At 48.9% G+C, this 19761-nt stretch overlaps 1 protein-coding gene across 1 annotated transcript; it reads right to left on the bottom strand.

The window, feature by feature from the left end:
• Positions 1–798: 798 nt before the first annotated feature.
• On the bottom strand, positions 799–18367 carry WNT2 (Wnt family member 2). Its single transcript, XM_065664989.1, has 5 exons — positions 17879–18367; positions 16360–16583; positions 13112–13389; positions 9529–9793; positions 799–1092 (listed from the first exon to the last, which is right to left on the bottom strand). Exons 1-5 carry the CDS (start codon positions 17956–17958, stop codon positions 863–865), a joined length of 1077 nt encoding a protein of 358 aa, XP_065521061.1. The 5' UTR covers positions 17959–18367; the 3' UTR covers positions 799–862.
• Positions 18368–19761: the final 1394 nt, after the last annotated feature.

Below are 19761 nucleotides of genomic sequence, written 5' to 3' on the forward strand. Positions count from 1 at the left end.
ACTAGAAAACCTCGTCCTTTGGTAGCTGAGTGTGCTATACCCAGCTCTCACTGAGCTGCAAAACAAATTACTTTGATCCTTCAGATCACAAAATCCACAGCAGTTAATATCAATGGCCTTTAAAAAACTTTTAAGGCAAGTCTTCACAAATACATAACTAAGACATTTGCTTTGACTTTTTAATAGCTTATGGGAGTGTTGTGGTTGGAGACATCTCCTGCAGTTCCCTTTGCTTTTCGCCATGGGCCAATTTCTGCCCCACGGGAAGCCAGTGTGCCAGCGGTGGCTGGGTTGGCCTCAGGTGGCCACATTACTGCAAACTCCAGTCCACTGGGGACGGACGAACGCCCCTCCTGTAAAGCCATTCACCCAGCCTAGCCCCAGATTTTCTCTCACGGAGGAATCACCAACTGGTGCTCAAATTCCTGAGCACTTCGGTATCCAAGGCGTAACTGTGACCAGCACGAGATCCTTCAGAAGATGTTTGAGCAAGCTCAGCCATGCAGTTGGTGGTGGTGGTCTTGCACAAAATGCCCCATCTTTGCATCTCACCGTGTTCCTCATGGCAGGAACAAATAGCCACAAGGAGTGTGAAGGAGAGTTGCACGTCGGTCAGAAGAGTCCTGCCAGAAGGACATCCTTCCAGAGCTGCATCAGTTTACGCAGAGACAACTCAGCAGCAGCACTGTCATGCAGAAATGGGAAGCAAATGCTGCAGAATTTGTATTGATTATTCAGCAGCTTCTGCGCAATGAAAGACAAAGGCAAAACTGACGTAAAAGTAAAGAAGACCTTGGGCATATTCCCTGCACGGACCAGGGAGAGCAAAAGCTGTGGTCCTCAAGCACCAGTAGCCTGCGCATCATGTACGGGAGATCCAGCCAGCGCTCTTTGGTGCTTTGCAGGTGTGAACATCAACCACTTCCAGGCAGTCCTGGCAGCGCACAGCGCAGCACCAGTGGAACTTGCACTCGCACTTTGTCATCCTGCTGACACGGGACGTGTCGTAGCCTCTCCCGCAGCACATCACCTCGCAGCTGTCCATGCCGCGGGACGTCTGGTTACAAACCCGGCCGGCTGTCCCGAGGGACCCTGCAATGGGAGCGCAGCGAAGGTCAGGAGGTGGGCTTTAGGGAAGGACAGAACACATGAAATAGGGGTAGGAGACATAACCTGCAGTGTATCTGATCCTTCAGCATCACATCTCCAGGGATTCAGTATCACGCCAATGAGGTGATTCTGCCCCTCTGCTCTAGTGAGACCCCACCTGGAGTACTGCATTCAGCTCGGGGGTCCTCAATACTGGAAAGATATGGGCCTGTTGGAGAGGGTCCAGAGGAGGGCCACAAAAATGATCAGAGGGACGGAGCACCTCCCCTGTGAGGAAAGGCTGAGAGAGTTGGGGTTGTTCAGCCTGGAGAAGAGAAGACTGTGGGGAGACCTTATTGTGGCCTCTCAGTTCTTAAAGGGGCCTATAAGAACGATGGGGAGAGACTTTTTATCAGGGCCTGCTGCAATAGGATGAGGGGTAACGGCTTTACACTAAAAGAGGGGAGATTCAGAATGGATGTGAAGAAGAAATTCTTTACAATGAGGGTGGTAAAACACTGGCACAGGTTGCCCAGAGAGGTGATGGATGCACCATCCCTGGAGACATTCAAGGACAGGCTGGATGTAGTTCTGAGCAACCTGATCTGTTGAAGAGGAGCTAGAATAGATGACCTTTGAAGGTCCCTTCCGACTCAAACTATTCTATGATTCTATAAATACCTATAAGGTAAAACTGCTCTCAGATTCCTCCTAGAGATCAGGTCTGGAGTTGAGAAGGTGCAAAATGGACCCAACACTTCCAGGTGCTGCCTGATTCTGTTAGTATCACCGTGCTTTGCTTCATCTTTCCATAGCACTTTTGTCCTCTCCAGCAAGCAGGTACCCTCCCCGAGGCAGCCGTGCACCCAGTCCCCAGGGCTGTGTGAAGTGGGGTGTCTCTGCATGTTCTTAAAACCTCCCTGGAGTGGCTGAAATGCCTCTGCCTATCTCCATGTGGCACAAAATGGCTCTTTAAGGCATGCCATTGCCCGAACAGCAACTGAACCCCATAGGAGCAGCTGCTCATCTAACACAAGCTTATCTTAGGGTACACTTTGGGATCTACGCCAATGTTCTGACATTTTCCCTACACCTGGTTATAGCTCCGTTCTTATGTTATTGGCCAAAATGGGATTCCCTAAATATTGATTGCGGTCATAAAATTAACTGGCAACATTTTACAAAGTGTATTCACAGATGTACATCAAACATCAACAATTTACTTTCTCAAAGAAAAGAATACATGCAGACGTTAATTGAAATTTGCATGAGCGAGGATAGCAACCATCTTAATAAATCATCAGCCGTAAGTAAGCTGTAATTATTAAAAATCTAAGCTTCATAAATTCTTATTTTCTTTCTTTTTCCCCTGTGGTGTACTTCTGGTTGTATGCAGTGATGTTGCTGTTTTGAAGCAGTTCACAACACACCAGTATTTGTTGTTTCTCTGTCCCCTACAGCACTTCATGTCTTTTCAGGCCTGAGTCCAGCCACTGCAGCAGTGAGTAGTTTCATGGACTTCCATAAGTCACCTTCTCAGACCATGGCTCTTGCATCTAAGTCAGGACAGGCTTTGACTGCTGCTCGGAGGAGTGTTTGGAGTCCCTGGAAGGCATCTCTGCCTTCTCCCCCATAACCTCTACACCTGTGTTTGTTTAAATATTCAAATATTCACTGAGTAGAACTATACATCTGGAAAGCCTCAATATGAAGTCTCTGGGCAGAGCAGAAGGGTGTTGCATGGCCACCTGCCCCCAGCTCAAGGGTCCTCAGCTGCAGAGGTGCTGCTGTGCCAGCAAGGCAGAGACCTGCTGAGCTACCCAAGAGGGAAAAGGCAGAGGAAGAAGACAGCTGAACAGAGCCAGAGATGGGCTCCTGCTCCAGCAGCCTGATAAATGCCAGATGTCCTGTGGATCCGAGCCTGCTCACACTGTTGCCGGGGACTAGCGCCCTGCGTAGCATCTTTGGCAGGCAGCTGAACAGTGCTTTAAAGTCTCTGCTGTTTTGGGGAGCACCTCACTTGGATGTAAAAACCAGTGACATTGCATTGGGCTCGCCCCGCACCAAGGAACCAGCAGTAACTCCTGGTCTCCTGTCCCAACAGCCAGTGCAGGTGCCTGGATCCCATGCAAAGGGACCTGGGGCAGAGAAGTACCACCATGAGCAGACATCACCCCTAGCAAGCCCTCTGCCATGCAGCTGTCCCTGCAAGGCCAGCTGCACCAGGGCAACAGGCAAAACAGTGATGCCAAAAGGCTCTTCCTTTTTTAGGAATCACTCCACACTGGGGCAAGAGAGACTTCCTGTGATCCCGGGTGCCCCCAGTCTAGGCATGGGCTGAGGAGTCACGAGGATGCAAAACTATGTGATCCACCTGTGGTCCCTTAGGAAACTTGGGGCAGAAAACAAAACAAACCCTGCATCCCGGCCACCACCTTCTCCTCCATCCACGATGTTGTGCAGAGCACTGGGACATATAAATATAAGTGCTGGTGCTTCTGTCAGCCCAAAGCAATATCCATTGCATCCTAGACTGTACAAAATACAACTGAATAACCACTTTTATAGGTGCTTGTCCTGCCCTCTGCTCAAAGCAAAAGGAAAGTACAAAGGCAAAACTTGCCACGGCTGTGATTAATGTTCTGCATCAGGAATTTGGTGTGAATTCCTGCTCACCTCCCTGCACCGCTCCCCCTCCCCTCCCTTGCTCTGCGTCCTGCTTTACCCCACAGACAAGGCCCAGCCCCAGTGTCCTGGTGTGCCTTGGCTGCGTAATGCAGCACACCCAGGACAGTTATCTCCAACTGTGATTTGGGGTAGATGTCAAAACACTGGGTGTTCCTCTCTCTGCATGTGGGTTGTGTGCTACAAGCTGGTCGCTCAATGGATCCTTCACTGTGCCACTGTCATTTGGTGGCCAGACCAGCATCATTTCTCCATCGGAGGAACAGCAAAGCTGCTTTCCACCTCAGCTCACCTCCCGCCTGGCTGCAGGTGGTGACGGAAGACCCCAGTCCCCCCACACTCTGTAGGAGCTGCCCTGGAAAGGTCTGACCACATTCCTCAGCTGAGGCATAGGCTAGTTTCCAACTCCAAAATGCTCATTTCCAGATGTTTGGGGAAATAGCACAGCGGTGAAGGAGAACCTCAGCAGGAGATACCCACTGGTTTCAACAGGAGTTTTACCACTGACTTCAAATGCAAAATGATTTCAGCTGCTAACAGAGTCAGAAGCTGCTATCATCTGATACTGCCTACAATACATCAACATCTACTGTGCCACTAGGAGAGGAGGCTAAATTACGCACAGAATGTGACAGAAACGAAAGCAGGCTCATACAAAGGTTCATTTTCTGAGCAAAACCAGTGTTTGCTAACAGTTCAGACAGCATCTTCAGCATCTCTGCAGCTTCTCTCATGAGAAAGAAAATGAGCAGTAACTGACAGCGAGCGGCCAGTGCTCCTCAGTGGGCACTCAGATGCCCAGGTGATGAAGGCAGCAGAAGACACCAAACTAAACAAGGCAGTTTTCTGACCTTTGCAATGCACCTACTCAGCATTTAAGAGGCAGGAGGACGTTCTAACTTGTAAAAAGCTTTCGTGCAACCTCTTTGTGTTTATTTCAAGCTTTGGAATTGCCATGCCGAAACACAACATTATACCTGCCAAAACATCCTCAGCTTTTAACACTGCCAACTTTATGGCCCATACATCAAACCTTTTCTTCTTGGTTTGCCGTTTTTTTTCTTAAGCAAACATATGGTAAGTTGAAAACCACCTTTTTCCCACCCTAAAGCACTAAGATGTATTTATTCCCTTAAAACTCAAGATTCTGCCTTCTATTTCTACTGCTTAACAATCTGATTTTAAGCAATAAAGTTGATTATTTGACTTTCACCCCCAAAAAAACCCCAATAAAACAGTGAAATCCCCAACAACAATAACCAGTTTCCACTGAAGAGAACAGGCAGCGCACACCAGTAGCAGCCTTGCTGGAGGGGCTGGGATTTCCCAGGCCAGCAATAGATTCAGTTTAGAGTGAAGACGTGTCTCGTTCTAGTTTCCAACTGCACTGAAGGCTGCCATAACCTCTCCACTCCCAGTGGCTTTTGGGGGGACTGCACTGCTCCCTGGCCGGACGGTGCTTGGAGGAGAGCTGCCCTGATGGAAGTCATTGCGAGCTCCACTGTCAGCTTCCACAGGGCTGGGACTGCACCCAACAAGTTTGCAATGTGTAAAGGGGAAGACACAAGCCAAGAAGTCACACAGGAACTGCCTGTATGTAGCTAATCTCAGTGAGAAGTTTCTAACATAGATCAGGACTGGTTTCCCTCCATGGGTTACATACCTGAAGCACTAACACATCTTGCACAGCACCAGTACTGTGCAGGCTATACTTGAATTTCCCACCTTTCTTTCGCTCTGGACTCTGTCCCATTCATCTCAAAAACGCAGCAAATGGCTCATGTTGGGCAGCAGGGGAAATAAATTAACAGGAAAATAATGCTGTGAAGGGCCCCGCCGTGAAGGGAAGCAACAGACCCTGGGCATGTTGCTTGTCACTCCATGCGCAGCTCCAGGGGCCGCCTGTAGCACTGCACATGCATCTCCACGGAGCTCTCCACCACGAGACTGGGTGTGGAGGGTTCTCAAACACCATCACAGCACCCCAGATGCCTACTGGGGATACACAAAGTAGCCACCGCAACCCAGGTACATGACCCCCGCTCCACGCACAGGCAGAGGCAGCGATGCTGGCTTTACAAGTGCTCAAACCACGACCACGTGAGCATCAGGAGAAACCTGCAGATGACTTAAAGCACATGGCACATGGGTTTACAGCAGGCCCTGAAGGACTGCTGGAACAGCTCAAGATCATCTATACATAGATGTGCCCTACCTCTGCTCCACTACCACCTCCACATGGCCAAAGCCTCACTGCCGCCAGAACAGTTGTGAACAGTCAGCACACACTCGCCAACACCGCCCTGCTGCTCACCCACCACCTCCACGCTGGTGTCCAGGCCTGGGGACACAATCTGCCCGCTCATATGCACCACCTCAACGCACATAGCTGAGCCCAGCTTGCGCTGCGCACTCTGGTGGGGGTCTCCCTGCAGGAAGAGGCTTCACTCAAACACTGCCTGGAGAGTTTTGTACAAATTAATTTGTAATAAACCTGTTCTGAAATGCTTTCTTTTGCAGGAAGACATTACACTGCTTTCACAGTGTGCATGGGCAGCAGCCTGTAATGAAGGCTTGGCCAGCAACCTGGTGATGCCCACGCTATGGCTTCTATGTTATAACACGGTCTCTACTTACCCAATAGTACATTCAAAGCACGATAAACTTACAACAGCTTTCAATCAACCCAGCCTGTGCGGATGGCCAGACAGCAATCTTCCGAAACTTCAACTGCTACTGACTGAAGCTTACAAGCAGAGAAGCAAGAGGCGTTTTTCAGAGTAATCTGGAGGTACAGTAATACAGCATAAGGACTGCTGCTTGCATAGACCTTGTTTTATTTTGCTTCACAGCTTTATAATTTATAACAGGTCTCCCCGTGTGCAGTCCTGGCTACTCTGCATTGGTTTGGGGAGCTGGGAATTCATGATAATGTAAGAGAAGACCATGCAAAGTGTGGCAAAAAATTAGTAAGTTTATGGCAAGGGTTTCATATCCCTCTTGGATGTCCTACCTCTGTTTCTATCAGGTTGTGAGTACAAAATTGTGAATAAAGGTTGTTTCAGCATCCACGTAAGCAGAGTTAAATGAATTCGGAACACTTCTGGTAATCTTCCTTTGGTCCTTTTCTGAAAGCCCTGAAATCTTAATGCTAGACAAGAGGTGGTTGGGTTATTCCGTTCTCTTGCTATTGAGATGCTAGCAGTGATTTACATATATTATATCTCTCCCAAAATCAATAACTCCTCTCTTCCTTTAGGAAAAAGCAATATTAATAGCACATTCTTCATCTTGTAGGGGTGATCCGTGTACGTACATCCAGCTGCCTCCCCCAGAAATACTGCCAGACCAGTGGGGTATATTCAGCCCTAGGACCCTCCAGTGCCTGCCTGCCAACCAGGAAGAAGAACCAGTGCTAAAAGCTCCTATGGCAGAAGATGAAGTATGTGGGGTTTTTGGTTAGGGCACTGATGATACAGGCCCTGGGCACCTTCAATTTACTGGCCATAGTAAATTACTTCACACAAGCCCCAGAGGACACTGGCTTGGTCATTTTGCAGTTTGTGAAGCTGTCTCCTGGTCAAGTTGTGACGCTTCATAAGTTTTACTGTGGGAATCCTGTTCAGTCCCAGTACTAACCAGTCCCCAGATATTTTGTTTGATTTTTGTTAGATTGTTTCCTGAAGCACTACATCAGTTAAATTCCCCCAGGAATGGAAGGCACAACTGTATTCAAGGGCATACTGAAGTGCTGTGTTATTAGATTTAGCTGATGCTGAGATTCTGCCCACGTATTTCCGAACTCAGACTTTCATAATCTCATTTCATTTCCAGCCATTTAACAGGGCTGACACTCTGGACCACTCAACGAGGAAAACCAAAGGTAATAAAGAAAAAATGCTGCTCAGCTGCAGAAATCACCTCTTTCAAAGCCAAATGAGGTTTAGATTCTCTCTTTGCTCCACGCAGGCAGCAGGACATCCCACATCCCACTAAAGGTTTACCACAGCTTGCCAAAAATGTGCTCTTCCAAACAGACACATTCTCTGAATTCTGGGCAGGGAAGAAACACGGCCTCACCCACAGCCTTATCTCAAGCTGAGCCAAAGCACATGTCAGACTCTGCCATCTCTGGGCAGGCTTGACAGCATCAGGCAAGAGCACGCAACATACTGCAGGGAAAATGCCCACTCTCCTCCACGACAGCAAGGCTGACAGATGAGATTAGGCTAACCGCAAAGAGATTATTAAATGGTGTTTTGACATAAAGGTGGTTCATGTACAGGCTCTCCTTTTCACGGGAAAGAAAGTGCAGGTTTTACAATGGATGAGGCAACTTCAAATTCTGAATACATCCTAATCTCCAAAGCTAGTCCCTGCACAGTGCTGCAGTATGCCCATTTATTCACTTGGATTAAAGTATTAGACTTCACAGATCAACCACTACTCAAGGAACAATATGTACTTGTGCAGGTAATAAGCATCACCTGCAAAAGCCATAAACAACATTTAAAATTACCTTGACTACTCAACTAACCAGAAACACTGTACAACACGAGTGTACTGGAGGAAATTCTGGGTTCACTGAAGTCAACAGTACACGACGAGGATTTCACATATTGTTCTTATTTGAGTGCAGTTGTTTTGCAATGCTTATGCCAAGTAAACTTGGATTGTAAATATGCGGCAACGCCAAAAGGAGTTGAGCTGCGTTGCTATCCAGATACTTACAGATATGTCATACAGGGTGCAATCCGGTATGTTATACAACCTATTAATTAGTTCCACAACATCCCTCATACATTACTCAGCCTGGCTCTCTTTTCCAAATTTCTGGTTTTCTAGTTGCTAGTTCTTAATTGCTACATCAGGAAATACGATACGTGGGTCATGAACCGACATCGGGATTCCTGGTGCTTGGCAATTCCTTGAATCCTGTAACACTGTTAGGTGTGTCTCTCTTGAAGACTACAAAAGCAGAAAAAATTCCATGCGAACAGCAGCCCTGAAAATTCATCTCTTCCCACTGGAGCTGGCACAGCTCTTCAGAAAATGTGATGGTTATCATGGATGGAGCCAACACTGTCCCGCAAAGAGCTGTGTCACTCAATGCAGTGTGCTGTGCCCCACTGACCTCTAGCCTTTCATCCATCTGCATGTCCTCCAGCTGTCCTGTCCCACATACTGACAGTGGCACCACATACATTATCGATGGGGAGAGCTGTGTCTGCACCTAGGGGGTCCACAGTCAGCTGCAGATAAAGGAGAACGCTGGTCTCTTGGGTGTCTGCAGCAGTAGTATAACAGTATGGACAAGAAGAAATGTGATAGAAGGGGACATAGAGACATCACAGACTTGGGACTGATGTAGTTACATCTGGTGGCTCTGGAATGAGCTGTGGGATACAAGCATGTACGAGCTGTGTAAAGGATGGACCTGCCTCCAGAGCAGAACTCAAACTTGCCCTAAAAGCAGCTTTTGCCTTGCAGCAGCTCCAGGGTTCCTCAGCACCTGGCAGAAACTGCTGCATTGTATTAGAACTGCTGTCTGGTTTCCATCTAGGGGTATCGAAGAGCTAGTCTTCTTGTAAAGAACTGGCCTTCCAAAATGTGTTCCTGCCCGTTTGCTGCTGATTACATGCATGGATTTACATATACATATACACATACACACACACACTCAATAGTAAGTTTTGACCTTCAAAGTACAAATGTCTGAAATAAAACCATTCAGGTGTAATGATAGAGGCTTACCTACATCCCTGTCCCTGATACAGTAGTCTGGAGAGCTTTCAAAGTATACCAGGTCATTCTTAGTTGGCTTCTTAAATCTCTTATTAGCCACAGTGAAACCCGTGCCATCTTGATTCATGACCACCTGAATCGCTCCATTGTATTTCTTCCACAGATAATCTCCCGTTTTCCTAAAGTCTGCCATGGCCAGCCAACAGGTCCTTAGAGTGCATGATCCACTCACACCGTGACATTTGCACTCCTGTTTCAAAAACCGCTTCACGGCCTGTTTAGAAACGCAGCAAAATATACACAGGTGAAACAACGTGTCATTTCTTTTCCGCTCATCCTGCAATGCCAGGCTCGCAGGCCCGCAGGTCTCCAAATCACGGTCTGTAGTGACACCCACTGGTAACATCAAGTCATCCCCACATGGTTGGCCTGCTCTCATTGCTTGACTCAACCCTACACACAAGCCTCCGGCTGGTGGGCTTATCTTCCTCACTCCTGCAAGCCGTCCCGAGCGTCGGGATGCTCCATAACGCTAGGACAAAGGCTGCACAGGAGGAAGAGGTCTGGGAAGTGGACAGAATCACTCAGCCTCTCGGTAGCCCAAAGTACCTCTTTTCCGCACTGCTCCTGCTGAAGCACTGCCATGCTGCCCCTCTCTAGCTCAGATTCACAAAGCTGCCCCCTGCCCTGAATAGTGTTTCAAATATTGCCCAGAAATTTATAGGCATTTTGTATTCAAATAATTTTACAGAGACTGTGCAAAGCATCCCCCCTGGGCTCCGCATCGCATCCATGCAAAAGTTTAAAATACAATAGATCTTAAATGCTTATAAACCTTCAAGCAAACATTTTAGAATAAGCCCTTCATTAGCTTGCACCGGAGAGATCGCCTTCATCATTAATTTAATGTTTGGATAGCACTAAAGCCATTACAGCTTCAGCTCAGACATTCAGGCTACCTGTATGATGCTGGAGAACAGCAGATCGGTTCATAGACAATAAATAATTCATTTGTAACTTTGAAGATGCTGATATTTGATCTATAAATATTACGCCGTAAGGGCTCATGGAATATGGACATTTTAGAGTTTGTGCAAGAAGACCAGCATCTTGGGAGGAAAGTAAGAGAGAGGAAAGGTCCATGATTAGAAACGAGACTGATGCACAGCAGGGCAGTGTTTTTCAGTCAGGCATTAAGCTATAAAGTGAGAATTGTATTTTAGAACCAAAGCGCTTTTAATTTTCTTTGCAACTTGTAAACAATATGACTACTTCAAAGAAGTCACTGGCATTCCCACAGCCCCACTTCATTGCCAACAGTACTATCACGAACTGGGATTTAAGCAGATGCTTGGTTTTAATTATCTGAGAAGAAATCAGTTTAACTGCTTGTATGTTCAGAACAACTTGCTGGAACAGTGGAAGAAGCACATACATAGGAGCGCAGGACTTGCAAATTTTTTGTCAGTAATGTTCCCATAATGATACACAGCATATTATTTTGTATGAGTCATACGGGAATATTATAAATATTGATTCTAAGTATTTTTGAGTTAGTAAAAACTGAATAGTCTACTTTTAAAAGAAACCTATCCAAACCCCTTTTGGGGGTGAGAAAATGCCAAGCGTGCTGCTGGTCTCGTACAGATCCAAATGCCAGGCTTGTGGGCAGGCTGAGGCTGTGAGATCCTTGCACAGCTAAACCTACACTATTGCATGGTGGATACAGAAGAGCACACCTCTCTGTAAGGCAGGGCCTACAGCATTTGAGAATGTGTTATTTTTAATCTAATGTAATTATTAAGGAAAATTTTGTCTTTTTCTAAAAACCCTACCTGCTTACCAATGCTGCCTTACTATTTGGCATATACCATTGCAGTGAGTCCAGAAGAGAACACAGAGGTGCTCAGAGGGCTGGAGCACCTCTCCTGTGAAAACACGCTGAGAGAGTTGGGCTTGCTCAGCCCAGAGAAGAGAAGGCTCAGGGGAGAACTTAGAGCAGATTTCCAGTCCCTAAAGGGGGCCTACAAGAAAGATGGAGGGGGACTTTTTGCAATGGTCTGTAGGGATAGAACAAGGGGAATGGCTTTAAACTGAAAGAGGGTGGATTTAGATCAGATATTGGGAGGAAATTCTTTACTGCTTTGAGCAACCTGCTCTAGTGGAAGGTGTCCCTGCCCATGGCAGGGGGTTGGAACTGGATGAGCTTTAAGGTCCCTTCCAACCCGAACCATTCTGTGATTCTATGATATGTATTTTTTAAACTTATGAAGATACTCAGCTATTACAGGAAGTGCTTCCTATCATGGAGCTAATTCACCCTGATGAAGTCTTTGCTTGTGTTGAAGGCTGCAGTCTCTTTTGGACAGTGACGTAAATACAGCCATAGTATTGCATATGAGTATCATTCAATAATGAAGCTTGCCTGTCTATACTACATATTCATTACAACTGCTGGTAATAAACAGATGAAGAAAAGATGTCAAAGGAGAAACACTTATCAGGAAAATCATCTACTTGCAGTGCAATCCATTAAAATTAGATCTTTGCTTCTAATAAGGGATAGTTAATATAGAATAACTTTACAGTTTATAAAGGGAACTTCTTAATACAAAAAGATCAGAATTTGATCAATTTCCTTCCTACTGAATATACGTTAAGGAAAACCAAAGACAAAGAAGCCTCTATGATCATTTGAGAAGGGCTTGGTCCAGCACTATGAAATATTCTTGTGTGCTATTCCGGTTGTCATGAATGGAGCAGATTTTGATTATGTTTTGAAGAATGGCATAGCATATTCCAGTTTCATGCCCTATTCTTACTATTTACAGCTATCACCATGAAATGTGAGCGCATGTATTCCTAAGCCCTCGCACCAGCAGTTGCCGGTACACCCAGCAACTACTCCTACTCCCACTCCCCTACAACAAAAAAGTAAAGAGTCTTTTTATGAAATTCTGGAATGGCATTTTCATACAACGTTTCGAAAAGGGGTTTGTTTAGAGCAGGTCATGCCGCAAGGACAACGCCGTTTAGAGGGACATGCATTTTGGATTCATTGTCTGAAAAAGGGAAGTCATTGTATTTTCTCTCTGCTCATTTTGTGTTCAGGTTTACTGTGTGCATACATGAAGGGACATGATGGTTTTTTTTTCCTCTAATGCTATTTTGAGTTTGCTCTTTAATAGTCAAGCCCGTTCTTCAGTCTGGCCTTCAGCCTCCCTTAGGAATTTCTATTCTGTATTAACCAAAAGTAAAACCCTTCCATATGTAAGGATCGAAACATGGAGGTTTGCATGAAGGTTTCTCCATGCAAACTGATGCTACAATGACTTGGACTCCTGCTTATCTTCTCACACAAAGAGCCAATGAACAGACTCAGACAGGAGCACTGTTAAGCAGTTGAATGTAATCTGATTGGAGATCTCTGCCACACTGAGCCTCCAAAGGAGAAACACCACCTCAGGCTCCTGCTCATCCCATACTTCTTCCTGACTACTGAGACTTGTCAGCCAGAGCCAACCCTTACCTGCCCCAGACCCCTGAGAACTCTCTGAGAGCATCTCCAGGCATCTGCTGGATGGATACCCACCTTCCTTCCAGCTCTGTTGTTGTGAAGGTTCATCAGTGCCCTTGCATCTTTTCCTCTCCGTTCTTTGGCATCCACGAAAGCTCTGGCAAATTTAATGCCATAGTCAATGTTATCGCTGCAGCCACCCCAGTCAAAATGGCCCTTGCTGTCCTTGGCAGAGCCTTTCTTCTTGGGATCACAGGAGCAGGATTTCAGCTCCCCTTGGCTACATGCCCTGGTGATGGCAAAAACAACTCCAGCGGAGGAGATGGCATGCACAAAAGCAGATTCCCGACTACCTGAAACAAAAAGAAGTCACTTTAAAACCACTGGGGTACTTATTTTGAGCAGCTATCCCCAGCCCAGCCAGTCAGCCTGGACTTGTTTGCTAAGCAGAAGATAAAACTGGGCTGAAATCACACAAATACACATTCCCTGGAGCCAGAATTAGTCATGGCTTAAACTTGGACCCCTCCCTGGTAAAAGCTCATCAATATAGTGTTAGAGTTGGAAAACATTAAATGCTTGCTTCTGATATTGATTAATATACTTTCATGGATCGGTTGCTCTCTACAGATATGTGAACAGGACAGCTGGTATTTCTATCATGTTTCATCAATTTAGAGAATATATGAAGTGCTGTTACAGAGATAGGTTTAAGAAATTATTAATCAGGGACTCTGAAACAGCATGCACGCTGCGAAATACTGCAAATAAGGCCTGAAACCAGCTTTTCCTCTTCCAAAGCACTCGGAATAAACTCTCCTGCTTAAAAGGCAGCAGGGGGAAATCCTGGCTGTTATTTACTGAAAAGAAGTGAAATTTAGATTTTCTGCCCAGAACCAAGCCCGGTAACCGTAATTCACACAAACAAGTTCCATTAAATCAGTGGCACTGCTTGTGTCATGCTTGAGGCAGGATTTGGCCTGGCAGCTGTGACTTGTTCACGCCAGCTGCTTGGGCAGTTTTCCCTCCACTTAATGAAGATACTTTATTATACCAAAGATTATCTGCATTTCTAGACTGTGCCTACTTTTAGGCTATTGGGAATGTATTTCAATGCAGTAATTGCTTATGTTTATTTTAGGAGGTAGTAATTTACAATACAGAGCTATAGTATATCGTCACAACTCTATAGTAATGGGATATTTTCATACTTTAAAGGTTTTAGCATGGAAAAGGTGAGAAATAGATTTCTGTGCATCTAAGCCCCCCTAGCAGTGAGAAAGACCCATGCAGAGGACTTGTAAGCCATAGGTAATGTTAGCACAAAAGCAGGACCCCAAAGAGTGAATATTATCTGTGGTTTTATTGTAGGGGCAGCATTACACTGTATATCCTATCATTTAGTACCTCTATTCCAGGCACCTCTAGATGTTGCAAATAGGAAAAGGCCCTGAACATCCATGTGCTGTGCAAACCATCAGCAAATGGCAACTAAAAGCTTACAAAAAGCCTGGACAAACCCTGCCTTCCCTACCCCACCTTCAAAATCAGGCAGAGAATACCATGGCTTGTTACAGACCATGCTCTTCTGAAGACTTGTTTGGGAGAAGACATATAGAGAAACATCACGGCTTTTTAGTGTTAATTAAAAAGAAACTCTTGATGTCTTTGGAAGAGAAATGTTTCATTTGGGTTTATTAAACTAATCAAAAACATTCCATTTTAAACTAGAGCAATACCAAGCTACAGTCTCTGCCTGATCAGGCTCAGCGCAGAGCTCAGAAACTTCATGCCTTAATTCTCTCCCATGAGCTAACAGTGAAAACTTCACTTTTGGAAAAAACTGCATTTTTGCTGTTTTTTTATGAAATAGGCTCATCAGCATTAGGCCATGTTCTGCTGGATGTGTTTTCCTGAATGTCAGACAAACTTCATCAAACACTTCAGCTGATGGGTGATGTTACTGCTAACATCTGTAAGGGAACATGAAGCTGGTTATGGGAGCCAGCAGCAGAGCCTGGCACCGGATGATGCTCCTTGGATGAAATCCTACTGCTAAGGTCAGCATGCCCAGTCCCTCCTATCCTCCTCTCCATCCCCACGGGTGGGTGAGGCACTGGTCCCAGGGCACCTTCATCCTCCTCTCCTTGCAGGCACCATGCTGCTCACAGCCTGGAGAGGCTGTTACCATGCTGGGAACATCCCAGGGACGAGCATGCCAGGGCAGGGTTGGCCCCACCAGCTGTGCACCACAGCTGTGTGCACAGGCATAGAGTTTGGTGAAAGGAGCCACAGTTCAGAGGAATCTTAGCATGTTTATCACCTGGGTAAGGACATCCTGGCACAGTAACAGATTTCGGCCATCTCTGAGTCAAAAGGACCATATAAACTGTCTGAAGGCTCACTAGATGCCTTAGTTCAACATTTAGATAGTAACAACGCCCTGTGTAACTGTCCTCCTGCAAGGTGGGAAGCGCATTGCAGTCCTCAGATGCTGGGGGTCTGTACAGCCTGGCTCAGACCTACCAGATGTGTCCCTGCTTATCTCTCCTGGAGCCTGATCTGAGGGATGAGCAGTCAAACCCCCACAGAGGGCTGAGAGCCTGCAGGGCCATGCTGCCCTGGAACAGGCACAGACCCCACACCTCACCCCACACCTCACAGGCAGCCTTCCCCAGAGAAATGCTCCAGCGACAACCAGCTGTGGAAAGGGTTAACATCTGTCATCCCGGCGTCTGCCATCCCAACACGCTGGGATCGTGTTTGGACACAAGCTGCCCCTTTCACACACACACACACACACACATACACACACACACACCCCCACAAGTACTGGTGCCCCTCGATGGGACGGGCTGGAAAGCCTTCTGCCCAAGTGCTGCATTCTGGCACCTCAGTTCCTCTGTGGCCCTTAACTTATGTTTTTGGGGCCCATGAGGTACCAAAAAAACTGACAAGGTGGGAAGCGCAGGACCAGCCCCGAATACGGCAATCCCCCTTCCTGAGCCCTTCCCATGCCTGTCTGCTCTGACACAGGTTTTTAAGCAAAGCAGCGCTTCTTGTCCTGCTGACTGGGAGACGCGAGGGCAGTTTTGCCTTTCTCCTTCCCTTCCTCCCAACTGTAAAACGAACGCTGGGGACAAGGGGAAGGGGAGGAGGAGGGTGTTAGCGGGCACCCCAGCAGTGACCGTCCCTAACCCCCTTTATCTCCGCGCCGACCCTCCACAGCCCCTTTCAGCGCCGGGGAGCCGGCGGGAGTTGCGCGGAGGCTGCGAGCCCCGCCGCTCCCCGGCACCGCCCTGCGCGCGCCCCGCGGGACTCACTGCGCTGCAGAACGCGGCCGAGCAGGCGCTGCCCCCGCTCCAGGGCGTTGCAGTCCCAGCGGTGCCGGCGGAACTGGTGCTGGCACTCGGCCGTCCAGGCGGCCACGCCGCGGCCGATGGAGAGCATGGCCTCGGGGTGCCGCCGGCACAGCTGCCGCTGCCGGCTCACAAGCCCCGGCACGTTGTCGCACATCACCCGCGACGAGCCCACGGCCCCCATGTACCTGCGGGAGGGAAGGAACAGGGCAGCGCCGGGGCAACGGGGGCAGGAGCCTTCCTCGGGCTGCAGCTGCCTCCGCCGCCTCGCTGGAAATCCTTTGAAACCAGCCCCCGGTGCTGCGATTTTTAATAAGGCGAAGGAGCAGTGAGGGGAGCCCCCAGCCCCGCTGCTACAGCCCCGCGCAGCACTTAAAACATAAAACCTAAAACCAAACCTTGACAAAATTAAATTACATCATCTGTGTCCAGATGGTCTCTATTAGTCCTGAAATGTTTCGAAAGGTACCTTTTATAAAACCCAAGCTCCTATAGGTGTCATTTGAAGGGATCAAACACGAGAAAATGTCCTTTTCTTGCATTTTCATTAGCTTATACGGTCGTAAAATCGTTAAAGCCGTGACTTCAAAAGAAGAAAAGAATGAAGTGTTTAAGTGGCAGTTAAAAAGACACCATGACAAAAAGCCATCGCCATAAATAACGTTCATACGGCCGTGGACACAGATAATAATTCCACTGAAATATTCCCAATCTGATAAATCAGGCTTTGGTCCCGCGTCAGCCGGTGTCAAGGTTAAATGTGTTCCCCAGGTTTACAGGGGCGGTTTAACTCCTCTCCCACGCCAAGACTTTTCAGTGCGGGCTTGGTCGGGGTCCCCATCCCTGGTCGGGGTTGCAGGGCGGGTCTATGTCTCCACCCCAACCCATCCTACGGGCCCGCTTCGCTGCTGGCTCCCGTGGGCGCCCCGCAGCGAGACGGCGAGTCATCGGGACGGGGTCCGCCGTACCCGCTGGGCAGACTTGACAGGAGGAAGGGGATGGGGGAGCGAGGAGAGGGAGAAAATCGTTAATACCGGTAAAACCCACCCCTGCTGCAGGCAGCTCCCCGAGGGGCGCGGGGAAGCCGCTGGCAGACAGCGCTCCGCGCCCCTTGGGCGGCTCCGCCTCGGGTAGGGTCGGGTCTGGCAGCGCCGGCCGGAAAGTGCCAGTGGCCCCGCCGGGCCGAGCCCGGCCGGGCCCCCCGCACCCCTCCGCCAGCTCGGCCCCGCATCTGCTCTGCGCTTATGAAGGAGGCGGCGGCCGCGGAGCAAGGGATGGCGTGTGGAAGGAGATGCCGAGCCCGTCTAATCCCGCTCGCTGTAAAGCCGGGGTTGCTGGACCGGAGCAGCTGGCAGCAGCGACCTCCGCTTGTACAAGCCTGAGAGGGAGAGGCTCCCCCTACCCCCCACTTCCTTCATTTACAATTAATCCGACCCCACCTTCCCCAAGAGCAAATAAAAATTCCTGGAATTGCACAGCTTACCACCATGAGGAGCTGACCGGTGGGGTCGCCCAGACCAAGACCAGGGGAAGAGACCACCAGATCCCAGGGAGAAAGTTCATGTTAGAAACGCTTCCCTCCACATCAGGTCTGTCGCGGGGAGCAGAAGTCCCATGGAACAGCGAGGGCCGGCAGGAGCACACGCACCTCGAGGGCTCCTCGTTTCCCGTGGGTCAAGCGCCGCCGCCTCCCCACGCGTGGCCGCGGGGCTCACTGGTGCCCGCCCGGGGCTCGGGGGGTGCCGGCCGGCCCATCGCCACGGCTTCCTCTCGATTCGCCCCGCGCCCAGTCCTTCAGGACAAGGAGCTCAGCCCCGCTCCCATCCCTCATCTTTGCCCTGCTCCAGCTCTTCCCGGCAGTCCCGGCAGAACTGAGGGGCTGGTGCGGGCTGCTCGCAGACTGGGTGGGTTCGGTTTTTTTCCTCTGAAACTCTGATGGATGAAATGATGTCAAGAGACACTGGGGGAAGAGGAGGAGGTAACACCTCTGATTAGGCAAGGGATCCCGAGAGCCAGTTGCTTTCCAATGACCCTACAGGCAGACGCTCAGCTCAAAAGCGCCCGCGGATGCTCGGCGGCTGCTCAGGACCTCTTGGTACCCCTCGGAGCCTGCACGATGCCGCTCTGCTGCTGCGCACCCGCAGGCACCGAGCGCAGAACGGAGCTGCCCGCGCTGTGAGCGGGGAAGCGCGGAGAGCACTGACGGGCCCGGGCCGCCCCTCGCCACCCGGCACCGGGGACGCGCCCCCCGGGGCGGCCCCGCCCCGACTCAGCGCCCGACGGGCTCCGGGGGGACACGACCCGCTGCCGCCTCCCGGCCCGGCCCGGCCAAGGGAGACGAAAGAGGGACTGGGGGGCGAGAAGGGGCTGGGCCGGGGAGCGGGGCAATGCCTCCGGGGCTGGAAGCGAATTCAGGAACAAGGAATTCAACAGCTTTTTGACTCAGTATCATCTCTGTATGGCAAGTACGGGATAGCAGCTGTTCCAAACAACGATCCACCGCTAACTACATGGAGATGCCCCAGTTCCAAGTCCTTAGCCGTAACACAGACAAACTCTGCAGGTTGCTAAGTAACTTAGGGACTGCACAGTTCTCGTTCCTAAAAGATGCCTTCAGTTGTCAACTCCAGGTGGAAACCCCGGAAAAACAAACTAGGAAGCATCCTTTGAGACCCGTTCTTCAGGCAGCACCATTACAGCCGTGACTGTGCAGAGGAGACATCAGTCGCCCAGGCTGCTGCTCAGTACGACTTCCTGGGATCCAGATGTAAGCATGTCGTGTTTCACTAAGAAACTCAAAAATCAAGAGCTGTGCCAACTTTCAAGGAGGTAACAGTCACCTACTGACCAATTTAATTTAAATACCCCAACAAAACAAAACCCAAACACTCCCAAGGAACCCAACCAACCACCCCCCACTATCAGAAAAACTGCTCGCTGCAAAGACCTCGGGTTAAGAGCAGTTGAAGTGTAGAGCACATTGCTGCTTCTCGGCAGTACTGCCTGCCCAGAGGCAACTACAGTTCCAGTTATTAACTCCAGCAGGTTTTAAGAGCAACAGATCAGCCTTCAACATCTATGTGATACTGTCAGTGTGAACAAAAGCACACTCCGATTTTCAGCTGCTGGCCATCTTCAGCTTCTGAAGTTTATGAGACCTTGGATCATTTAGCAGAGAAGAGAAAGAGGAACACCAGGAAGAGAAAGCGAATTTCCAGCCGTGTTTTAGACCCCTCTGAGCAGAGGCTACAATCCTCTCTGCTATCAGCCTTCTCAGGCTTGCAGTGAAAAAGCTGACCCATTTGTTTTTTCTGATACCCTTCTATATTAACAGTAGCTCTTTCACCTGTGGCAACCACACCAGCA

This window comes from Lathamus discolor, chromosome 1, assembly GCF_037157495.1.
Source record: "Lathamus discolor isolate bLatDis1 chromosome 1, bLatDis1.hap1, whole genome shotgun sequence".
NCBI classification, from domain to species: Eukaryota; Metazoa; Chordata; class Aves; order Psittaciformes; family Psittacidae; genus Lathamus; species Lathamus discolor.